General features: G+C 46.1%; 1 protein-coding gene across 7 annotated transcripts in view; it reads left to right on the forward strand.

The window, feature by feature from the left end:
- Positions 1–12,122, forward strand: part of LOC129839304 (septin-9-like) — a 90,468-nt gene extending 78,346 nt beyond the window's left edge. For all 7 annotated transcript variants that reach the window (XM_055906623.1, XM_055906626.1, XM_055906624.1 and 4 more), the window contains 5 exons: positions 5,222–5,339; positions 7,778–7,873; positions 8,127–8,223; positions 9,951–10,002; positions 10,453–12,122. In XM_055906623.1, coding sequence (XP_055762598.1) covers positions 5,222–5,339; positions 7,778–7,873; positions 8,127–8,223; positions 9,951–10,002; positions 10,453–10,630 — 541 coding nt within the window. In that variant the 3' untranslated portion in view covers positions 10,631–12,122. The remainder of the gene's footprint in view (positions 1–5,221; positions 5,340–7,777; positions 7,874–8,126; positions 8,224–9,950; positions 10,003–10,452) is intronic.
- The last annotated feature ends 9,939 nt before the right edge of the window (positions 12,123–22,061 follow it).

Below are 22,061 nucleotides of genomic sequence, written 5' to 3' on the forward strand. Positions count from 1 at the left end.
AAAGTAGTGCTCTATATAGGGAATAAGATGCCGTTTTGGTCGCACCTGTAGCCAATGGAAATGCATAGCAGCCGTTGACTGAATGGTTGACCGCTCTCCTTCCCTCTAGGCTGTCCTCGTGTTACCTCACGAAGGATGCTACCTTTGAGAACTACCAGGGTAACCCACGGTTACGCCAGGCAATGTTGCACTTCGGAGTCTCTTGACCCGCGAGGTGGTTTTAAAGACATCTGGGAAAGAGGGAAGAGAGCAGTCTACGGTGCGGTCACCCCCCCTTCCTCTACATGGTTGCTTCCATTTTGACCACAGAACAGCTTTCGGAGGGTTTGCAGTGACAGCTCAGCCCTCCCTCTGCAGACACAGCTACCAAGTTGACTGTTTCCCTTTTTGAAGTGGAGGATTTGAGCATATGGCGTCTCTCTGTGTGCATAAATATGTACAGTACATATGTTTAGTGTGTAGGAGTGCATTTTGTGTGTTGACCTTTTTGTTAATAATGTCCCGTTTATGTGAAGAACTGGAGTTTAGCTAGATTGTGTGATGCTCATGTGCATGTCTATCTGTGGTATGTGTGTGTTGACCGATATGTGATGCACATGTGCATGTCTATCTGTGGTGTGTGTGTTGACCGATATGTGATGCACATGTGCATGTCTATCTGTGGTGTGTGTGTGTTGACCGATATGTGATGCACATGTGCATGTCTATCTGTGGTGTGTGTGTGTTGACCGATATGTGATGCACATGTGCATGTCTATCTGTGGTGTGTGTGTTGACCGATATGTGATGCACATGTGCATGTCTATCTGTGGTGTGCGTGTTGACCGATATGGGATGCACATGTGCATGTCTATCTGTGGTGTGTGTGTGTGTTGACCGATATGTGATTCACATGTGCATGTCTATCTGTGGTGTGTGTGTGTGTGTTGACCGATATGTGATTCACATGTGCATGTCTATCTGTGGTGTGTGTGTTGACCGATATGTGATGCACATGTGCATGTCTATCTGTGGTGTGTGTGTTGACCGATATGTGATGCACATGTGCATGTCTATCTGTGGTGTGTGTGTGTGTGTGTTGACCGATATGTGATTCACATGTGCATGTCTATCTGTGGTGTGTGTGTGTTGACCGATATGTGATGCACATGTGCATGTCTATCTGTGGTGTGCGTGTTGACCGATATGGGATGCACATGTGCATGTCTATCTGTGGTGTGTGTGTGTGTTGACCGATATGTGATGCACATGTGCATGTCTATCTGTGGTGTGTGTGTGTGTGTTGACCGATATGTGATTCACATGTGCATGTCTATCTGTGGTGTGTGTGTGTGTGTTGACCGATATGTGATTCACATGTGCATGTCTATCTGTGGTGTGTGTGTGTTGACCGATATGTGATTCACATGTGCATGTCTATCTGTGGTGTGTGTGTGTGTGTTGACCGATATGTGATGCACATGTGCATGTCTATCTGTGGTGTGTGTGTTGACCGATATGTGATTCACATGTGCATGTCTATCTGTGGTGTGTGTGTGTGTGTTGACCGATATGTGATGCACATGTGCATGTCTATCTGTGGTGTGTGTGTGTTGACCGATATGTGATGCACATGTGCATGTCTATCTGTGGTGTGTGTGTGTGTTGACCGATATGTGATTCACATGTGCTGTGTGTCAATTTGAACCTCGGTCTCATCTATTTGTTCCGGAGCGTGTGAACATTTTCATAGTCGAACATCTACCGTATGTATTTACAGACCTGTGTACCGTGTACCGTAGGCCTACATACCACTGATGCACATGGAACACGTGTGTGTCTGACTTACAGACCACAAAGCGGAGGTCACGATTCCTGAGGGGACAGGAGATCAAATTATAGGCGGAGCCAAGGAGAGCTGCAGCAGGGGATCATTGACCTATGGGGGGATCTCTCTCATACTCTCCCTTTTCCTTTTTCTTTCCCTTTACCATGAAGTGGTGTTGACTGTCTGTCTCTGTCTGTCTCTGTCGCTCCCCGCTCTCTCTCTTACCGTGTCACGTGGGTCTCTCTCGGACACCCTTGGAAGGTAGTATGACGTATATTGACATGTGTTGTGTTCTGTTCCCGCACCGTTCAGTGTGCATGTCATTCCAGAGAGTATTGTTCCCAACGATACGTCTTCAAATGAACAACATCAAAAAGGGCTGTTTTTAGATATTCATATTTTCAATGTTGAATAAATAAATGTGAAAATGTGCATTTCAGAATCTAGACACACGGAACAACCAGAGGCCCTGCCAGGCTAGCTATAGCCTGAACATTCTCCTCTGATAGAGAACAGATAGGAGAGTGTGTACGGAAAGAAAGAGATGAGATGGGGAAGGGAGAAGGTTTATAGGAGGACAGAAGAGTAGAGAAGCTCTAAGAGTTGACAACTTGGGAGTAGGATGTACAAGCTTTGTGTGAGTGGTCAGTTGAGGACAATATCTCTCATCACATGATGCTCAATATAGATATGTATTCAATTGCATTGTCCAACACCTCCTAAAACTGCCATCCATGACAAATCTTGAGAGGACCATTATCTGTTTGCAGGCTTAGATCAGTTTTACTTCTTAACCATTTTGTGTTTAACCTTGGAAAGAGGTTGTGATTCGTCTTTTAAATTTAAGAATTAGGATTATACTGGCACACTGCTGCACAATCACATTATCGATCAGAAAATAATAGACAATGGACCATCGTTGCCCCCTAGTGGTATATCTGTCTCATAACATCCATGACTGAAAAGTCTTCAGTGGATGTGACATTCATTGCCTCACAACTGCTTTATCATACGTCTCAAAATAAATGTCCTTTGTGATTGAATAAACGTTTTGGACATGTTTTCAATTATACTACCGTGCTGCATTACAATATAACCTACCAAGCTAAGCTACAGGACTGTTTTGCTAGCACAGACTGGAATATGCTCCGGGATTCTTCTGATGTCATTGAGGAGTACACCACATCAGTCACTGGCTTCATCAATAAGTGCATCGATGACATTGTTCCCACAGTGACTGTACGTACATACCCCAACCAGAAGCCATGGATTACAGGCAACATCTGCACTGCGCTAAAGGGTAGAGCTGCCGCTTTCAAGGAGCAGGACTGTAACCCGGAAGCTTATAAGACATCCTGCTATGCCCTACAATGAACCATCAAACAGGCAAAGCATCAATACAGGACTAAGTTTGAATCGTACTACCCCGGCTCCGGCGCTCGTCGGATGTGGCAGGGCTTGCAAACTATTACAGACTACAAAGGGAAGCACAGCCGCGAGCTGCCCAGTGACACGAGCCTACCAGACAAGCTAAATTACTGCTATGCTCGCTTTGAGGCAAGTAACATGAGAGCATCAGTGTTCCGGACGACTGTGTGATCACACTTTCTGTAGCCAATGTGAGTAAGACCGTTAAACAGGTCAACATTCACAAGGCCGCAGGGCCAGACGGATTACCAGGACGTGTACGCTGAGCATGCGCTCACCAACTGGCAAGTGTCTTCACTGACATTTTCAACCTGTCCCTGACCGAGTCTGTAATACCAACATGTTTTAAGCAGACCACCATAGTCCCTGTGCCCAAGAACACTAAGGTATCCTGCCTAAATGACTACCGACCCGTAGCACTCACGTCTGTAGCCATGAAGTGCTTTGAAAGGCTGGTCATGGCTCACATCAATGCCATTATCCAAGAAACCCTAGACCCACACCCTAATTTGCATACTGCCCCAACAGATCCACAGATGATGTAATCTCTATTGCACTCCACACTGCTCTTTCACACCTGGACAAAAGGAACACTTATGTGAGAATGCTATTCATTGACTACAGCTCAGCGTTCAACACCATAGTGCCCTCAAAGCTCATCACTAAGCTAAGGATCCTGGGACTAAACACCTCCATCTGCAACTGGATCCTGGACCTCCTGACAGGCTGCCCCCAGGTGGTGAGTGTAGGTAATCCGCCATGCTGATCCTCAACACGGGTGCCCCTCATGGGTGCGTGCTCAGTTCCCTCCTGTACTCCTGTTCACTCATGACTGCATGGCCAGGCACGACTCCAACACCATCATCAAGTTTGCAGATGACACAACAGTGGTAGGCCTGATGACCAACAACGACGAGACAGCCTATAGGGAGGAGGTCAGAGAACTGGCAGTGTGGTGCCAGGACAACAACCTCTCCCTCAACGTGATCAAGACAAAGGAGATGATTGTGGACTACAGGAAAAGGAGGACCGAGCACGCCCCCATTCTCATCGACGGGGCTGCAGGTTGAGAACTTCAAGTTCCTTGGCGTCCACATCACAAACAAACTATCATGGTCCAAACACACCAAGACAGTTGTGAAGAGGGCACGACAAAGCCTATTCCCCCTCAGGAGACTGAAAAGATTTGGCATGTGTCCTCAGATTCTCAAAAGATTCTACGGCTGCACCATCGAGAGCATCCTGACTGGTTGCATCGCTGCCTGGTCTGGCAACCGCTCGGCCTCGGAACGCAAGGCACTACAGAGGGTAGTGCGTACGGCCCAGTACATCATTGGGGCCAAGCTTCCTGCCATCCAGGACCTCTATAGCAGGCGGTGTCAGAGGAAGGCCCTACAAATTATCAAAGACGCCAGCCACCCTAGTCATAGACTATTCTCTCTGCTACCGCACGGCAAGAGGTACCGGAGTGCAAGTCCAAAACGCTTCTTAACAGCTTCTACCCCCAAGCCATAAGACTCCTAAACAGCTAATTAAAGGGTTACCCAGACCCCTCTTTTATGCTGCTGCTACTCTCTGTTTATTATCAATGCATGGTCACTTTAACTCTACCTACATATACATACTACCTCAATTACCTCGACTAACCGGTGCCCCCGCACATTGACACTGTACTGGTACCCCTTGTATATAGCCTCGCTATTGTTATTTTACTGCTGCTGTTGAATTATTTTCAAATTCTGTACTTATCTATTTTTTACTGAACACATTTTTCTTCTTAACTTCTTAAAGCATTGTTGGTTAAGGGCTTGTAAGTAAGCATTTCACTGTAAGGTCTACACCTGTTATATTCTACACATGTGGCAAATAACATTTGATTCAATCAGAAAATATCTCCTTTTCTCTGGAAGTTATCTTATTAACATCTTTCTCTCTCCTTCTCCCCCCTCCCCTCTCTCTCTCTCCCTCCATGTTGTCTCTCTCCAGTCTGAGGCCCCTGGATGTGGAGTTTATGAGTCGTCTGAGTAAAGTGGTCAACATAGTCCCTGTCATCGCTAAGGCAGACACACTCACCCTGGAGGAGAGGGACTTCTTCAAGCAGACGGTAAGTTGTGTGCACGTGTGTGTGTGTGTGTGTGTGTGTGTGTGTGTGTGTGTGTGTGTGTGTGTGTGTGTGTGTGTGTGTGTGTGTGTGATGTGTATACATGCACGTGTGTGTACACAAAAAGCCTATGACGTTGAGCTGTAGATTTGCTTTTAAACTAGTCCCTTTTGCACTACAACAACCTGACCTGGGCCTTTACAGCAGGGTAAAAACAGGGTAATGAGAGGGTAAGATCACACCACGCCGCACACACACACACACACACACACACACACACACACACACACACACACACACACACACACACACACACACACACACACACACAGGGTAACGAGAGGGTAAGATCACACACAGGTCGGTATGAAGCCATGCAAGGCATTACAAACAGCAGCCATCTGGATAAACTACTGTACTCTGCCCAGTCTGGGGAGTAGCGGTATGAAACCCTGGAAAACTTAACGGATGTTTTTAGCCAGAAAGGAGCATTTTAAGAAGTGATTTATTTACATTATTGCAGCTTTCTGTAAACCTCCGAGGCAGCTGATGTCTGCACAGATGCCAGTTTACTGTAGCAGGCAAGTCTCTTATTAGCAATAAGCTAATGGGTACAGGAGATGGAGAGACCACACAGGACCTCAGATGAGGAGTTCCCCTCCAGAGTTTAGAGTAAGGAGAGAGGATGTCTAGTAGCTGCTCGGTAGAGGCTGCTCGGTAGAGGCTGTCTGGTAGCTGCTCGGTAGAGGCTGTCTGGTAGCTACTCGGTAGAGGCTGTCTGGTAGCTGCTCGGTAGAGGCTGTCTGGTAGCTGCTCGGTAGAGGTTGTCTGGTAGCTACTCGGTAGAGGCTGCTCGGTAGAGGCTGTCTGGTAGCTGCTCGGTAGAGGTTGTCTGGTAGCTGCTCGGTAGAGGCTGCTCGGTAGAGGCTGTCTGGTAGCTGCTCGGTAGAGGCTGTCTGGTAGCTGCTCGGTAGAGGCTGTCTGGTAGCTGCTCGGTAGAGGCTGTCTGGTAGCTGCTCGGTAGAGGCTGTCTGGTAGCTGCTCGGTAGAGGCTGTCTGGTAGCTGCTCGGTAGAGGCTGTCTGGTAGCTGCTCGGTAGAGGCTGTCTGGTAGCTGCTCGGTAGAGGCTGTCTGGTAGCTGCTCGGTAGAGGCTGTCTGGTAGCTGCTCGGTAGAGGCTGTCTGGTAGCTGCTCGGCAGAGACTGTCTGGTAGCTGCTCGGCAGAGACTGTCTGGTAGCTGCTCGGCAGAGACTGTCTGGTAGCTGCTCGGCAGAGACTGTCTGGTAGCTGCTCGGTAGAGGCTGTCTGGTAGCTGCTCGGCAGAGACTGTCTGGTGGAGGTCCGTCAGTAGCCACTCCTCCATGAAAAAAAGCGCAGCCCTTTCTGTTGATGACTCATGTCTATGGTATAGAGGCCATCTCTGCTGATTTAGAATTCAATGGAATTCTCTGTTGCTGCTTTCTCTTCCTGCTGTCTCTTGAAAGTTGCACCATACCAGGCCTCTGCACCCCCCTCTGTTCCAGTGTGTGTTTGGTGGTCAGCCTGGCAGAAGAAAATAACATGCACGCGCACGCACACACACTCGAGGGACGCTAGTCTCCCCCTCTCTGGCATCCAGAGACAGAACTTTATTAATTCTGGAGGAGGAAACACGCTGGGCGACTTGGCTACCGTTTTCCCCGACAACGGCCAATGAGAACAAGGGCAGGCGAGATGGAAGCTCTGGGGCTTGTAACCAGCTTGTTTTGGTTGGCTGCATGGACTGGGCAATGTACGACCCTGGGATTGTGATCTTAACGTTTTTTTGACGTTTCTTCCTTGTATTCTGTTCACTGCAGCAGTTAACATGCAAAGGGAACCAGAGAGCTGTTTTATTGTTTTACCCTCTATGTCCACAGTTCGTTGCGGGCGTGCGAGGGCGTGTTCTGGTCACGTTCCCTCGACTGTTGTAGGCTTATAATATAGGCCTAAGACTGAGAAAGTTACACGTTTAAACTTTCCAAGAAGTATAAACAGAGAAATGTAGAAAACCTGTTCAAACTGTCAAAGTAGTAATTGTGAGCGGAACGGTCATTCATTTAATGGCCATCACCACTGGCAGGAGAAGCCTGTCATTCTCACTCTATCTCTTGTTGGCAGTTAGCTAGTGAAAGTTGAGTTGGAAGAATGAGTAGGCTTATTTACTGTCGGTGGATTCTGACATGATACAAGTCTCAGCTTCCCTTCCCCCGGGCTTTCCCCTGGTGGTGAGTGAAAGGCTTTGGTGTGTGTGATGTACTGGGCAGGACACACACTCCTCCACCTCCAGGACTACCAGGATGACTTGGTAGATGACATGAGGTGGAAGCGGCCATTGTTTTGCCCTGACTGCTGTTCTACAGTACATTGGTGTAACACTGCAACATGGTGTCAGATTGTGATGTGTTTTATGTTTGTGCAGATCAGGGAAGGACTGCGAGCCAACGGGATCGATGTCTACCCTCAGGAAGAGTTTGACGAGGATTCTGATGACAGGATGATCAATGATAAGATCAGGGTGGGTTTACAGTGTGTAAACGCATGCAGAATCACACACACACACACCCCACTGGCGCATGGATTCATTACAAAGCATTGTTGGTCTTAATGTGTGTGTGTGTGTGTGTGTGTGTGTGTGTGTGTGTGTGTGTGTGTGTGTGTGTGTGTGTGTGTGTGTGTCTGTGTCTCTGTGTCTCTGTGTCTCTGTGTCTGTGTCTGTGTCTGTGTCTGTGTCTGTGTCTGTGTCTGTGTCTGTGTGTGTGTGTCATCAGGAAATGATCCCATTTGCTGTGGTGGGGAGCGACCAGGAGTACCAGGTCAATGGAAAGAGGCTTCTGGGCAGAAAAACAAAGTGGGGAACCATAGAAGGTCATTCAACAGACATTCAACACACACACACAACCATTACTATCCCTGTCAAACTAATCATGTCAAATGGGTTGCACAGTGGAGAAACCATAAATACGTATGTTACTGCTTCCAGTACATGTTTAAATCCCAGCCAAATGATTGAGTCTTTTGTGACTATGAGCGAGTGTCTCATATGCACGTTTCTCTGGTCTGTGACTAAAGACATTTCTGAGTCACAGACCCAAGGAGGATTTACTGAGCCATCTGTATCCATAACACAGTGGGGGAAAAGGAGAGAGAGAGAGAGTCACAGCTCCTTTTTTCACTGGAGAACCAACTGTTTCCTTCCCAGATTGCACCTGGCCCCTTCAGGGCCCCTCTTGGCCCTTGGTGAATGCTCCTTTCATCACTTTACACTTGTATAGAACAACTATATTATTCTGGACCTCTATTCCTGTTAGGTCTGTTCAAAGAACCAACCAACCAGCGCTTAGCATACATAGCTTTCTAGTGTTCTGGTACTTAGGTCCTGTTCTGGAACTGTCAAGGTCTTCTTTAAACACCCATAGACTGTAATTGAACTCTAAGACAAAGGTGTGTTTAGGAGCACGGGTGTGATAAGAGTGAGTAATGTGGTTGTCCTCTGGCTGAGGGAACAATGACTCTAACCCAACCAGGCAGTCAGTGTGCTCAGGCGGAAGGAAGGAGGGAGGGAGGGAAGGAGGGAGTAAGGGAGGAAAGGATGAAGAGGGAGGGAGCAATCGGAGAGGAAGCTGCTGGGCACGTCTGCACCGATATCATAAATTAGGCCACAAGAGGAGGGAGGCCTGTGGGCCCAGGATTCTCATAGCCAGGATCTCGTTCTCCTCCTCTTTCTCCTCGTTCTCCTCCTCTATCTCCTCGTTCTCCTCCTCTCTCCTCCTTTCTTTCTTTCTCTCTCTCGCTGATTCTCTTACTCATTCTCACTTTTTCTCCCTCTCCTCTTTCTTTCTGTCGTCTCTTACGTTCTCTTTTTCCTCTACCACTGCCCCAATCTCATTCTCTCTTTCTCATTATCGACCGTTCTTCCTCCCCCTCCTTCTCGTTCCATAAGTCAGAGAGGGCTGGTGCCAATACAGCAACATATACAACGTGTCTGTCTCTGTGTGTTCTTCTGTTAATCCCCTGTTTGCAATGGGTGGAGGAAAGTGTTACCCAGAAAAACATTTAAAACCAGCATGGTTTTAAATTAAGGGAGACCCACCACCACATGAATCAGTACACCCACCTACAGACTGTGGTGGTCACACAGCAGCACCCTCCTCTCCCCCACCCCTCCCTACCAGGGATGAAATGGAATTTAATTTCCTGTGCTGCGATTTCACATAAATAGCGCTCCTTTTTCATTTTGTGGGCTTGACATAACCGATCATTCAAACATAGAGAGTTTGTTAAACTGTCTGACTTGCCAAGGGGTGCTGAGATGTATTAAATTACTTCTAGTGGAAAGTGTAATCTTGATTTAAGATAATTGCTGCAGATGTAAAGTGAAATGGGCTTCCTTGACCGGTCTTTGGCACAACACTCCCATCTTGTGGCAGAGTGTAGAATAGCACATGGCATTTAAATTGTTACGCACACCCTGATATACAAAATATATGCTACGTGGCTATTGTACTGAATATTATTTGAGTAACTGTAAACAGAAAACACTTGCTGTTTATCCCATTGAATGCCATTTCATTTTCTGTACTCTCTTTTTGCAGTTGAGAATATTGCGCACTGTGAGTTTGCCTACCTGCGAGACCTTCTCATCAGGTGAATATTAACTGTGTTTTAAGTACATTTTTACATTTTTACATTTTAGTCATTTAGCAGACGCTCTTATCCAGAGCGACTTACAGTAGAGTGCATACATTTTATTACATTTTTACATACTGAGACAAGGATATCCCTACCGGCCAAACCCTCCCTACCCCGGACGACGCTATGCCAATTGTGCGTCGCCCCACGGACCTCCCGGTTGCGGCCGGCTGCGACAGAGCCTGGGCGTGAACCCAGAGACTCTGGTGGCGCAGCTAGCACTGCGATGCAGTGCCCTAGACCACTGCGCCACCCGGGAGGTCACAGCGCCACCCGGGAGGTCACAGCGCCACCCGGGAGGTGGTGCTACTGCTGATACTGTGTTTGACCAGTGTTTTTGATGACGCTTGATGTTTCTCTGGGTAACATTTCTCACTAAATCTTCCTCTTTGTTTCCTCTGTCAGGACCCACATGCAGAACATCAAGGACATCACCAGTAGCATCCACTACGAGGTGTACCGCGTCCGCAGGCTGAACGAGACCAACGCCCAGCCCAATGGCCAGCCACCCAACACACTGGTCAACCCACAGCAGGCCAACGGGGCGGCAGCACAGCACCAAGTTCTGACCCATGAGATGTAGACGTCTGACCATCTACACACACGCACACACACACACACACACACACACACACACACACACACACACACACACACACACACACACACACACACACACACACACACACACACACACACACACACACACACATACATACATACATACATACATACATACCACACATATATATCTTTAATGGCTGGCAACTGTGACACACCACATGCAAACACACCACGTGACACACATTTGACACACACACACACACACACACACCCACCCATCCTAACTGGCTGACATGGACTGTACACACTCCAAAGAGGATTCCAATATCAAGTGTATAACGATTTTTACATGATCAACTGCCAAAAGAGTTTCTGTTAGCTGGAGGTTCTAGTGTGGGTCGTTGTAGGTCAGAGCTGTTGGGTAAACAGTACAAGATGTCCCCTAGAGAGATGGGATGCCACAGCATTCTAACATACAGAAGTGTACAGACAGCTATCTAGCAGATCAATTAGCTAAACTAGAAATAACTGGCCGAAACGGCCTGGTCTACGTCTGGGTTGTGCTGTATAGTGTTGTCTAGATATTGGAGATATTAGGAGGTAGAGTTTAGGTTCTTTGTATATTTTTGGACACATCTGCACTGGCCCGAAAAGCAGCAATGCAGTGTGGAGCAGCTTTGAAATCCCTTTGTCTTTTTCCATTGTGTTTTCATATGTTTAAGACCTCTTGCCAAACCATCCTGTCTATACCAATATGCCGATGTCATATGTTGTTAAACGTATCATGTTAATGCATACAGTGCATTTTACATTTACTGTTGTGTTATAATATTATTCTATTGTTTATTGTCTGGATGGCGGGGATGCAGGGAACAGACATCCCTATGCTCTCTCAGACCTTTCTCTAAACCAAATAAATGTCCTTTCTGTTTTAAAGAGAAGCAAATATATAGAATTGATTTATAAATAGGTATTTATGCTTATGTATTCACTTTTTAATTGAGTTTGATATTCATATAGCGTACTCCCAGTCGGCCTACACACTCCCGTTGTTCTCAGAGAGTAGTTGTATCAGAGAGGATGGACAATCTACAGAGATCCTCTTTGGTTGTATCTCCTTGCCATCATGCATTGTCTCCCCTTTATTTATAGGGAATTGTATGAAATCTAGATTTATATTCTGTCTTTTTGGACATGATACAGAATAGGACTACAGGTAGGTTGAATATGTTACCTATATACACAGCTTGAAATAATATTTAGTTCCCCTGACAGTTTTTTCTCCCTTATCTTCCCTACTATTCATCACTCAGCTAAAAACTCATGGACAGAGGTCAAAACCGAGAGTACTATTCATTCAGTAATGTAGCTCGCATAACATAAATGACAAAAGTAAATACAATGTTTATTGCTGTATAGTTATTGTGTAATTTGTTATAGTATGATGAGAGTATGGTTTATCTTTGATATGCTGTCAAAGAAATAAAGATTGATATTTTTATTGTTTACAATTGTCTTGATTGCCACTTAATTTCACCTGTGGAGGTGACTCCTTTCTTAACCAATCCCAAAAGCCCCTTTGCGCAAGTGCAATTTGGCAAGTCTGAAACCGTGCGAAAAAGGATACCCCTTTATGTAGTTTGCCATCAAAGTTTGGGTTTTAGTGTCGTAACAAAGTGTCTTTGCAAAGTCATAATGGGGAAGACCAAGCTACAAGTTATTTTTAACAATCAAACAGGACCGAGTTTGGGAAATGTTGCCATAGACAGTTGAATGTTCAGGGCTGGGAATACAGTATTGTGTGCATGTGTGAAGTGTGTTCTTGGAGAACACAGATGTCACATAACCCAGCAGATGGCACAGGGGGAGCTGACTGGCGCTGTCGTGGTATCCGGGGCTATAGATTGAACTTTAATATCATCATTAGTGCCTATTTGTATCCTGTCTCTCAGTTTTCAGCGAGGCTGCCTGCACAGTAGGGCAGGGGTTCTCAAACCTCTCCCCGGGGACCCCCAGCCGTTCCATGTATTTGAACTATTCCAAAGCTAGAACTCCTGATTCAACTTGTTGACTATTCATCAAGCCCTTGACTTGTAGGTGAATCCGGTGAGTTAGTTCAGGGCTACAACAAAATGGTGAAACGTCTGGGGGTCCCCGAGGAGAGGTTTGAGAACCCCTGCAGTAGGGGACCTTGCTCCACCTCCTAGTGCCACACACAGAGTCAGGTGTGTGCACGCACACCCACAACACACATTGTAGTCAGTTACACATACACACACTCCACTTTACAGCTTCCCTTCATTGTTCACCAAATGTTCTTCTGGGGAAGAACAGTCTGAATCCAAACAAAATGAATGGCTATTGTAAGGCGTGACGAGTTGAATATATATCTTCAGATTTATGCGACGCTAGGGAGCGGATGTGTTTTGTAAGCTGCTCTGTGTGATTTACTATTCTCTGCAGGTTGTTGGCTCTGTTTGATCCCTCGGGGATCTGGAATCTTCCATTTTAACAGGTTAAAGGGAGGGAGGGTGGGGGGTCTGAGTCATTTCATTCAATGTTTTGTGTTGGAGTATGAGTGTTTAGTCCTGTGGCTACAGTTGGCTTCTTGTTAGACATGGTTGTGGGTGAGTGGCATTTAATATGCACGTAGACACACACACACACTCCAGTTTGTTCTTTGAGTACTAGCATGGAACCCTTACCCCGAGTGCTCCTGAGATTGGTATACACTACACATTGTGGCGTGCATCCTTCAGTAGATGAAAGAAAGCTGTCAGGCAGAGATATGGTGGAGTAATGATGCCCATACTGTAACAAGCTCTAGCAGACTCTCGTTAAGAGAACATCAACAGCTCAAAAGGGCCAATTAAAAGCCACCACCAAATCTGTGCCCTTCACACACACGATAAGGGCTCTTAGAACATCGCCTTTTTAAAATGTTGCATGCACTTCTTGTGTGGGTGTGTGGGCGCCTGCGTATGTGTATGACCAGGATCATCAACTGGATTCAGCCGCGGGCCAATTATACTTTTTTTGAGTGGATGGTCAGGGGGCTGGAACATTATTACAAATCATTTGTAGACTGCAAATTGACTCCAAAAAGCCCAAACGGATATAATATTTGACTAAAACATCATTTCAAACCTTGCTTACATTTGTATACGATTGCATATATCTATTTTATTATGCGTGGGAATACTTCGTAACACATTTCCTGAATTAAAATCACTTGGAGCTGATTTGCTGGTGTTTTTAGTCTTATGTCCAATAACAAACTTGGGAGGCCACATAAAATCCCCCAGTTGGGGCTTCCTGGTTGTAGTATGAGTTAAGTGTGTCCCAGTGGAGAGCCCTAGGCTAGGGAACGACTAGAGAACGGCTAGGGAACGGCTAGGGAACGGCTAGGGAACGACTAGGGAACGACTAGGGAACGGCTAGGGAACGGCTAGGGAACGGCAAGGGAACGGCTAGGGAACGGCTAGGGAACGGCAAGGGAACGGCTAGGGAACGGCTAGGGAACGGCAAGGGAACGGCAAGGGAACGGCTAGGGAACGGCAAGGGAACGGCAAGGGAACGACTAGGGAACCACTAGGGAACGGCTAGGGAACGACTAGGGAACGGCTAGGGAACGGCTAGGGAACGGCTATACATCTGAGTAGCTATTTGTTATTGCTATTTTGTTGTTACTATTTAATTTTGTATTTAGTTAATTTTTCTTTTTAACTCTGCGTCGTTGAGAAGGGGGTCATAAGTAATCATTTCACGGTAAAGTCTATTCAGCGCACGTGACATATCCAATTTGAAGAAGTAGGGTTTCAAACGTTTTCGGAAGATGGGCAGGGACTCTGCTTTCCTGATGTTAGGTTGAAGCTTGTTACACCATTGGGGTGCCAGGACAGAGAAGATCTTGGACTGGGCTGAGCGGGAGCTGCCCTCCCATAGGGGTGGGAGGGCCAAGATACCTGAGGTGGCAGAACGGAGTGCTCGGTTTGGGGTGTAGGGTTTGAGCATAGCCTGAATGTAGGGAGGGGCAGTTCCCCTTGCTGCTCCGTAGGCAAGCACCAGTGGATGCAAGCTTCGACTGGAAACCAGTGGAGTGTGTGGAGGAGCAGGGTGACAATGGAGAACTTGGGAAGGTTGAACACAAAGTGGGCTACGGCGTTCTGGCGTTAAGTTGCAGGGGTTTTATTGCACAAGCGGAGAGCCCAGCCAACAGACCTGCGCCGCTTCCTGTGTGAGGTAAGATCGTACTCTATGGATGTTGTAGAGCATGAACCTGCAGGAACGAGTCCCTGCTTTGATGTTTGCAGGGAATGACAGATTGTTGTCCATGGTCACGCCAAGGTTCTTTGAAGTCTGGGAGGGAAACCCCATGGCGTCAACTGTGATGGAGAAGTCTTGGAGCGGGCAGGCCTTCCCCGCCGGAGGAAGAGAAGCTCCTTCTTGTTGAGCTTGAGGTGGTGGACCGACTTCCAAGCTGAGATGTCTGCCAGGCACTCAGAGATGCATGTCGCCACCTGTGTGTCAGAAGGGGTGGGAAGGAGAAAAGTTGATAGGTGCAACTGTGAGGATATGATGGAGCTGAGTGATTTGGTGTTTAGAGAAGAGGGTCTAGAACTGAGCCCTGGGGGACACCGGTAGTGAGCACGTGTGGTGCAGACACAGATCCTCTCCACGTCACCTGGTAGGAGCGACCTGCCAGGTAGGATGCAACCCAAGAGTGTGCAGAGCAGAGTCTGAGCCAGCAGATGGGTCTAGGAGGATGAGAACACACTGAGAAGTGATTGAAGCTACAAAGAGCGTGTTGAAAGACCTTGAGTCTTTCTTCCCAGCTTAGATATCACTGTGTTTTAAGGTTCAAGTTTTAATGTCAGGTGTGTGGAGTTGGTATACATGTGTGTGCATGTTGTGTGTGATGGAGTGTGAGTGTGTAGAGTCAGTGAAAAAATAAATTAAATACAAGGGCCAATTCATTCTGTTAGCTATAGCTTGGGGGTAGTAGCTGTTTAGGAGCCTGTTGGTGTCAGACTTGATGCACCGGTACCGTTAGCCATGTATTTATGTTTGTGTGGTGATGCTGGTAGAGAAGAGAGAATGTGCACACATGCACGCACACACACACATATAGTGTGCTTGTATAGGAGCCCTGTGGGAGTGTGTATACATACTAGATGTCATAGTGGTTCTGAGGAGATCCTAAACCATTACAAACAGTGATTGGTGAATGTTGTTTAAAATAAGGGTGGCATCTCATGCCACCAAGTCAATAAAGACCTATCTGGGCAAGGTCAAAAAGTATTACTTTCTCTCATTGCCGTCATGTCTGAACTAGGAAGATTGTGTGTGTGTGTGTGTGTGTGTGTGTGTGTGTGTGTGTGTGTGTGTGTGTGTGTGTGTGTGCGTGCGTGCGTGCGTGCGTGCGTGCGTGCGTGCGTGCGTGCGTGTCCGTCCGTCCGTCCAAAACTATAGCTAACTAACCTCTGGGTTTGGTGACCACCCCCGAGGAGAGGATCACCAAGACCATCGAGATCAAGTCCATCAGTCACGGTAACACACCCATACGGTGGTGCCCAAAAATATTGACACCCTTGATAAAGACGAGCAAACATTTACGTTATAAAATAAATAATTCTAATACTGAGCTATATTGTATGTTCAAATAATGTGGAAATGATATTGTTTTATACTAGTACAATGGCTCAGAGAAAGAGATTTTGTTTAACAAGTAATACATTTTTTTTCTTCAAAAACGTAGGGATCAAAGTGATTGACACCCCTGTTTTCAATACCTTGTCAATACCTTACCTTGCGATAAATAATGGCACTGAACTTTTTTCTAAAATATTTTATGAGTTGGAGAACACATTGGGAGGGATCTTATACCATTCCTCCTTACAGATCCTTGATATCCTTCGTCTGCGCCAATGGACTGCCCTCTTTATTCAAACCACAGGTTTTCAATAGGTTTCAAGTCCAGAGACTGAGATGGCCATTTCAAAATGTTGATGTGTGGCCAATTAACCCTTTCTTTGTGGATTTTGTTGTGTGCTTGGGGTCATAGTCATGTAGGACGAGCCAGTTGTGGCCAAGTTTCAGCCTCCTGGCAGAGGCAACCAGCTTTTTGGCTAAAATGTCCCGGTACTGGGTAAAGTTCACTATGCTGTTGACCTTAACAAAGGCCCCAGGACCAGTGGAAGCATAATAGCCCAAACATGTAGGTTGATGCATTGCGATGTTTTCATTTATAAAGCCTTTTACAAAAAGTCCCACTGTACCTAACATCATTACTAAACTTTAGACATACTAGTTACAACACCCAGTCTCAGGGATGGCTGACTCTGGAAACTCCTTTGCTCTCTACTGAGTTAGATAAATCAGCTTTTAGTTTTCTTGCACCTTATTTCTGAAACAATCTTCAACATGTTCTTAAATGTGATGCTGTGGTGCCTCTAGGGCAAGTCAGGAGGCTAATTGAGGACAGTATTACTGAATCATGTGTTTGTTTTTTATGACCTGGTTTCCTGCTTGCATTTTGTATTTATATTTATGTTTCTTTTCTGTAATTTCTGTAATTCAGGGCTCATCTGTAAAAGAAACCTTGGTCACAGTATGACTCCCTGATAAAATACAGGTTCAATAAAATTCACCACTATATTTTAAAGTAGGTATGGGATTCATTTCTGCTCATGCATTCTCATTTCGATGCCAAACTCACCACTGTTGTGCGTGGCCAAAGAGCTCTATTTTCATGTCATCTGACTAAAGCACCTGTTCTACTCAATGCCAACGTTTTGAAAATTCTAGTTAAACTCCATGCAAACTCTGTTTACATTTGTTGGATGAGAGGAAAATATACTGTAGCTCTTTGGCCTATGAACAACAATGGTGAGGGAGTTCTCTTCTTATCCTCTTCTACATGATAAAAGGGCAGGTACTTAAATGTCAAAGACGCACACTGGTTCACTTTCAATTATTTGTTTCGACTTAATCTACATGAGTAGCTTGAAGGACTAATCAGACCGGTCAAGTGGCGAATGAGGGAGCCCTTCCCCCTCATACCAAAGAGCAACTCACCTGCCCTCTTCTCATTCTCACCTCTCTTCCTCACAGAAGAGTTCTACTTGGCTCTCCTCAGCGCGACTTGATACTTTTTCGGCACTGTTCACATGTGCCTTTAACCCTGCACTCGGTGGCGTAACCTTATCAGCTCATGTCTTTTGTGTTGAGTGACATTTTTGGGTAAGAATTAGCTTCAGTGCCTTTATTCCTTTGTCTCCTTTTGTAGCTAGCATCACACGGCTAACTGCGGAGACATGGCTAGCTTAGCTGCAAGGCTTAGCTAACCTGGCTAGCTCGCTGCAAGGCTAGCTATCCTACGGCTAGCTTTTCTACTTGGAAGGGTAGAATTACTAGTTTGCTCTCTCGTTTAGTTCGACCCTTCATCGGCATTGACTAGACCGACCATCCTAGCATCACTGCTTATCGGTCGAGAGCCACGCTTTTGTACATTGGAAGACCAACATAGCACAAAGTTAGCCAAAGGAAGCTAGCACTAACTAGCTAGGCTACTAACCCTCATGGCAAACGCTAGCTACGTTGACATTGTAAAAGGATTAGCTTTTCCGGCCAGCACTGTCTTAACTAGCTAGGCTACTAGCCCAAGTGGTGAACGCTAGTTATGTTTCACTTTTTTAGATGTTTTTTGGAGCCATAGAACCTGCTAGCTTAGCTGGGCATCGATGGCGGATGACATATTCGCTCAATGATATCAGCAAACGGGCAGCATATTGAGTGGTCTGAACCCATGGGGGGTGGCATCAGAGAGGGACTGGTATGACAGGAGTAAACTCTCCTCTAGCACCGTCCCAGGAAAACAACCCCTCTCAGCCTGCATGGCTGAAGCCAAACGCAATTTTGAAAACCTTTGACTGTCAATGTCCAAACCAGACTTTTTGCCAAAATGAATGTCAAGGACAAGCGGTTGAGCGGTTGAGCGGTCACTGGCCAACCACTTCAACCCCAGTACCTCATCAAAGATGGACACTTCTCTCCCTGTTAAGACGAACAGCTTCTCCCCATCTATCTACCAAAATGTGTAAGTGTCTGCTGCACATTATTTACGGGCGTTGAACGTTACGTCCCTACTACTGGCTTACCAGGCCAATTTGATGCTGGAGATGCATAATCTCCAATCGATTGGCAAGCTTAACCCAAACCTTTGGGAAGAGATGTGTCGTCACAAACCTCAACCTCCGAGCCTCCAGGGGTGCCATTCAAGCCTGTGGTTGTGCCATGAGCCTTGCATTGGTAAGGAAGAGAGCACTGTGGCTAACAGATAAGGAGAAAGCACATTTCCTTAATGCTGTCGAGATGAAAGGACTGTTTGTACCACCTGTCGCCATCATTCGGCAGAAGTGCAAACTTCCAAAGAAAGCAGGCGAAGCCTTTAACTTCTGTAGATCTGGGAATTGTGGTTACCCGGCCAACCCCCTCCAGAAGCCAAGGCTTCGTGCCAGAGAGAGGGAAATTTGCTGGCACCAGAGCTTTCTACGAGAAGCCCCCAGCGACACAGCGGTCTTCGACCCCACAGTTCGGATCCCCTAACAGGGGCTGACAGTGAGGAAATTGTTCCTTCCCTGCAGCCACATCGAGGTCCCGCTCATTTGATTCCCCGAGGGGAATGGGTGCCCAACCTAAGGGTACACGGCAGAGAGGGACAACCAACAGTTCACCCCATTATGGGGGGAGGGGCACATCTGTGTTCCTAAAACCCTTCCCTTTGTGCAGCGACCCATTTAGATGCATTCACTTGTTTTTTTCTCACTAAAAAAGCCTCTGCTGTATCAAGACAGACACAGGTTGAAAATACAATTACAGCTTTTTACGATTGCTTACACACTAAATTTGAACTTTTCCCACAATTAGCAAAACCTTACACTCAAGGAGCAAAACACAAGGCTAGATTTGCACAACTCTAAGCACATTGTCAGCTTCACACTATTTGCAAAACATTACACACAGTGATTTGCAAAAAACTAAACACACTTGTATACATCAGACACAGAAGTATATCATGATGTCACTTCCTTGAAATTCCAAAGCACTGACTGTCAAATTACCACACCTATGAGCCAATCTGTTAAACACAGCCATCAGTTGCACAAACACATGATTGCTAAATTGTAGACACACCAATCAGGTTTAAGCACTATAAAAAATGCAGCAGGTAGGTTCAACCAAAATGGAAGGAGTCAGAAGAAGAGTGAGGGTGAGAGGAGGAGTACACAGAGGAGGAGGAGAAGGAGATAGAGGAAGAGGCAGAGCCCGAGCCAGAGGTCAAGGAAAACCTGAGGCAGGAGGAGAACGTGCACAAAGAAGAAGAGGACCAAACTTATCAAATGACATTTGTGCAACACTAGTGGACCATGTTGTGAACCACGGATTGACGCTGAGGGAGGCTGGACTGAGAGTTCAGACAAATCTTAGCAGATATACAGTGGCATCTGTCATAAGGACTTTTCGACAGGAAAACAGGTAAAAGAAGATCTGTCTACAGTTACAGTAATCAGCCGCTTATTGTATGCACCATATCAGCACTTGTGATACCCCTTCCTGTGACATTGTCCAGTAAGTTACATGTATTATTCTCTACATAGGATTGAGGGTCGGGAACAGGGGTAACATCACCCTTTGCGCTGCCATTTCACAGCATGGGGTTGTCCTCCGGCATGCCAAAATGGGCCCTTACAACACACCTCATATTCTCACATTTTTGGACCGATTGCACCACATCGTCACAGCAGGAAATGAAATGCACCAGATGCAATACACGGTCATCTGGGACAATGTGTCATTCCACCGCTCTGCTTTGGTCCAGAACTGGTTTCAACACCATCCACAGTTGACAGTACTATACCTTCCACCATACTCTCCGTTTCTAAACCCTATCGAAGAGTTTTTCTCTGCATGGCGGTGGAAGGTTTACAATCTCCAGCCCCAGGCTCAGGTACCCCTCCTTCAGGCCATGGAGGACGCCTGTGACCAAGTTGACGCCGCAGCTGTGCAAGGATGGATTCGACATTCAAGACGGTTCTTCCCGCGTTGTCTGGCTAATGACGATGTTGCTTGTGATGTTGATGAAATTCTCTGGCCAGATCCAACTAGGCGAAGAGATAATGTATAGTATGTTTACTGTAGTATTTTCTGTACAATATTGTCAGTTTTTTTGTTATTTACTGTAATTGTAACCTGTACTGGATACAGTATTTTACGTTTGTCTGTTTGCTGAGCTAACAGTGTTATGCACACTACTGTAGTAGCATGAAAACTGGGACATGTTTTGTTGTGATTCTCCATGTTGACATGTTGACTGATTTGGGTATATGGAGAGAAATAAATGATATTTTCCTCAGTCTGCAGCGTTGGTCTTGTGTAGTGTTTGTATAGTTGCACTTTCTCTGTGTACTTCATTTACACTACTCTAATCACTGACAATTAGACTTGCTAAAAGTGTTTTAGGTTAGCAACAGCAGTGTGTAACTGGTTCAAAAAGATTGAAGTCATATGAAATGTGTGTGTTTCGTATGGTAACAAAATATTCTTTTTATGAAGTCGTGTATAGTTTTGACAAAAGTGTTCAATTTTGCAAATGATCTGAAGTGTTGTGCTACTTTGGTGTAGGGTTGTGGTAATTGTGTGTAGTGTTTTGACAAACAGGGCCCTGTTTTCAAAATTGTGCTTAAACAATTGAAAAAAACTATAAAAGGAGATTCGATTTGTGCCTCGCACACTCCCTTAAATAAACTCGTCCCTTTTTCAGGACCCTGTCTTCCAAAGATAATTCGTAAACATCCAAATAACTTCACAGATCTTCATTGTAAAGGGTTTAAACACTGTTTCTCATGCTTGTTTAATGAACAATTAATGAACATACACCTGTGGAACGGTCGTTAAGACACTAACAGCTTACAGACGGTAGGCAATTAAGGTCACAGTTATGAAAACCTAGGACACAAGAAGCCTTTCTACTGACTCAGGGTCCCTGCCCAGGGTCCCTGCTCATCTGCGTGAACATGCCTTAGGCATGCTGCCAAGAGGCATGAGGACTGCAGATGTGGCCAGGGCAATAAATTGCAATGTCCGTACTATGAGACGCCTAAGACAGCGCTACAGGGAGACAGGATGGACAGCTGGCAGACAACATGTAACAACACCTGCACAGGATCGATACATCCGAACATCACACCTGCGGGACAAGTACAGGATAGCAATAACAACTGCCCGAGTTACACCAGGATCGGATAATCTCTCCATCAGTGTTCAGACTGTCCGCAATAGGCTGAGAGAGGCTGGACTGAGGGCTTGTAGGCCTGTTGTAAGGCAGGTCCTCACCAGACATCACCGGCAACAACGTCGCCTATGGGCACAAACCCAACTTCGCTGGACCA

This window comes from Salvelinus fontinalis, chromosome 40, assembly GCF_029448725.1.
Source record: "Salvelinus fontinalis isolate EN_2023a chromosome 40, ASM2944872v1, whole genome shotgun sequence".
In the NCBI taxonomy this organism is placed as follows: domain Eukaryota; kingdom Metazoa; phylum Chordata; class Actinopteri; order Salmoniformes; family Salmonidae; genus Salvelinus; species Salvelinus fontinalis.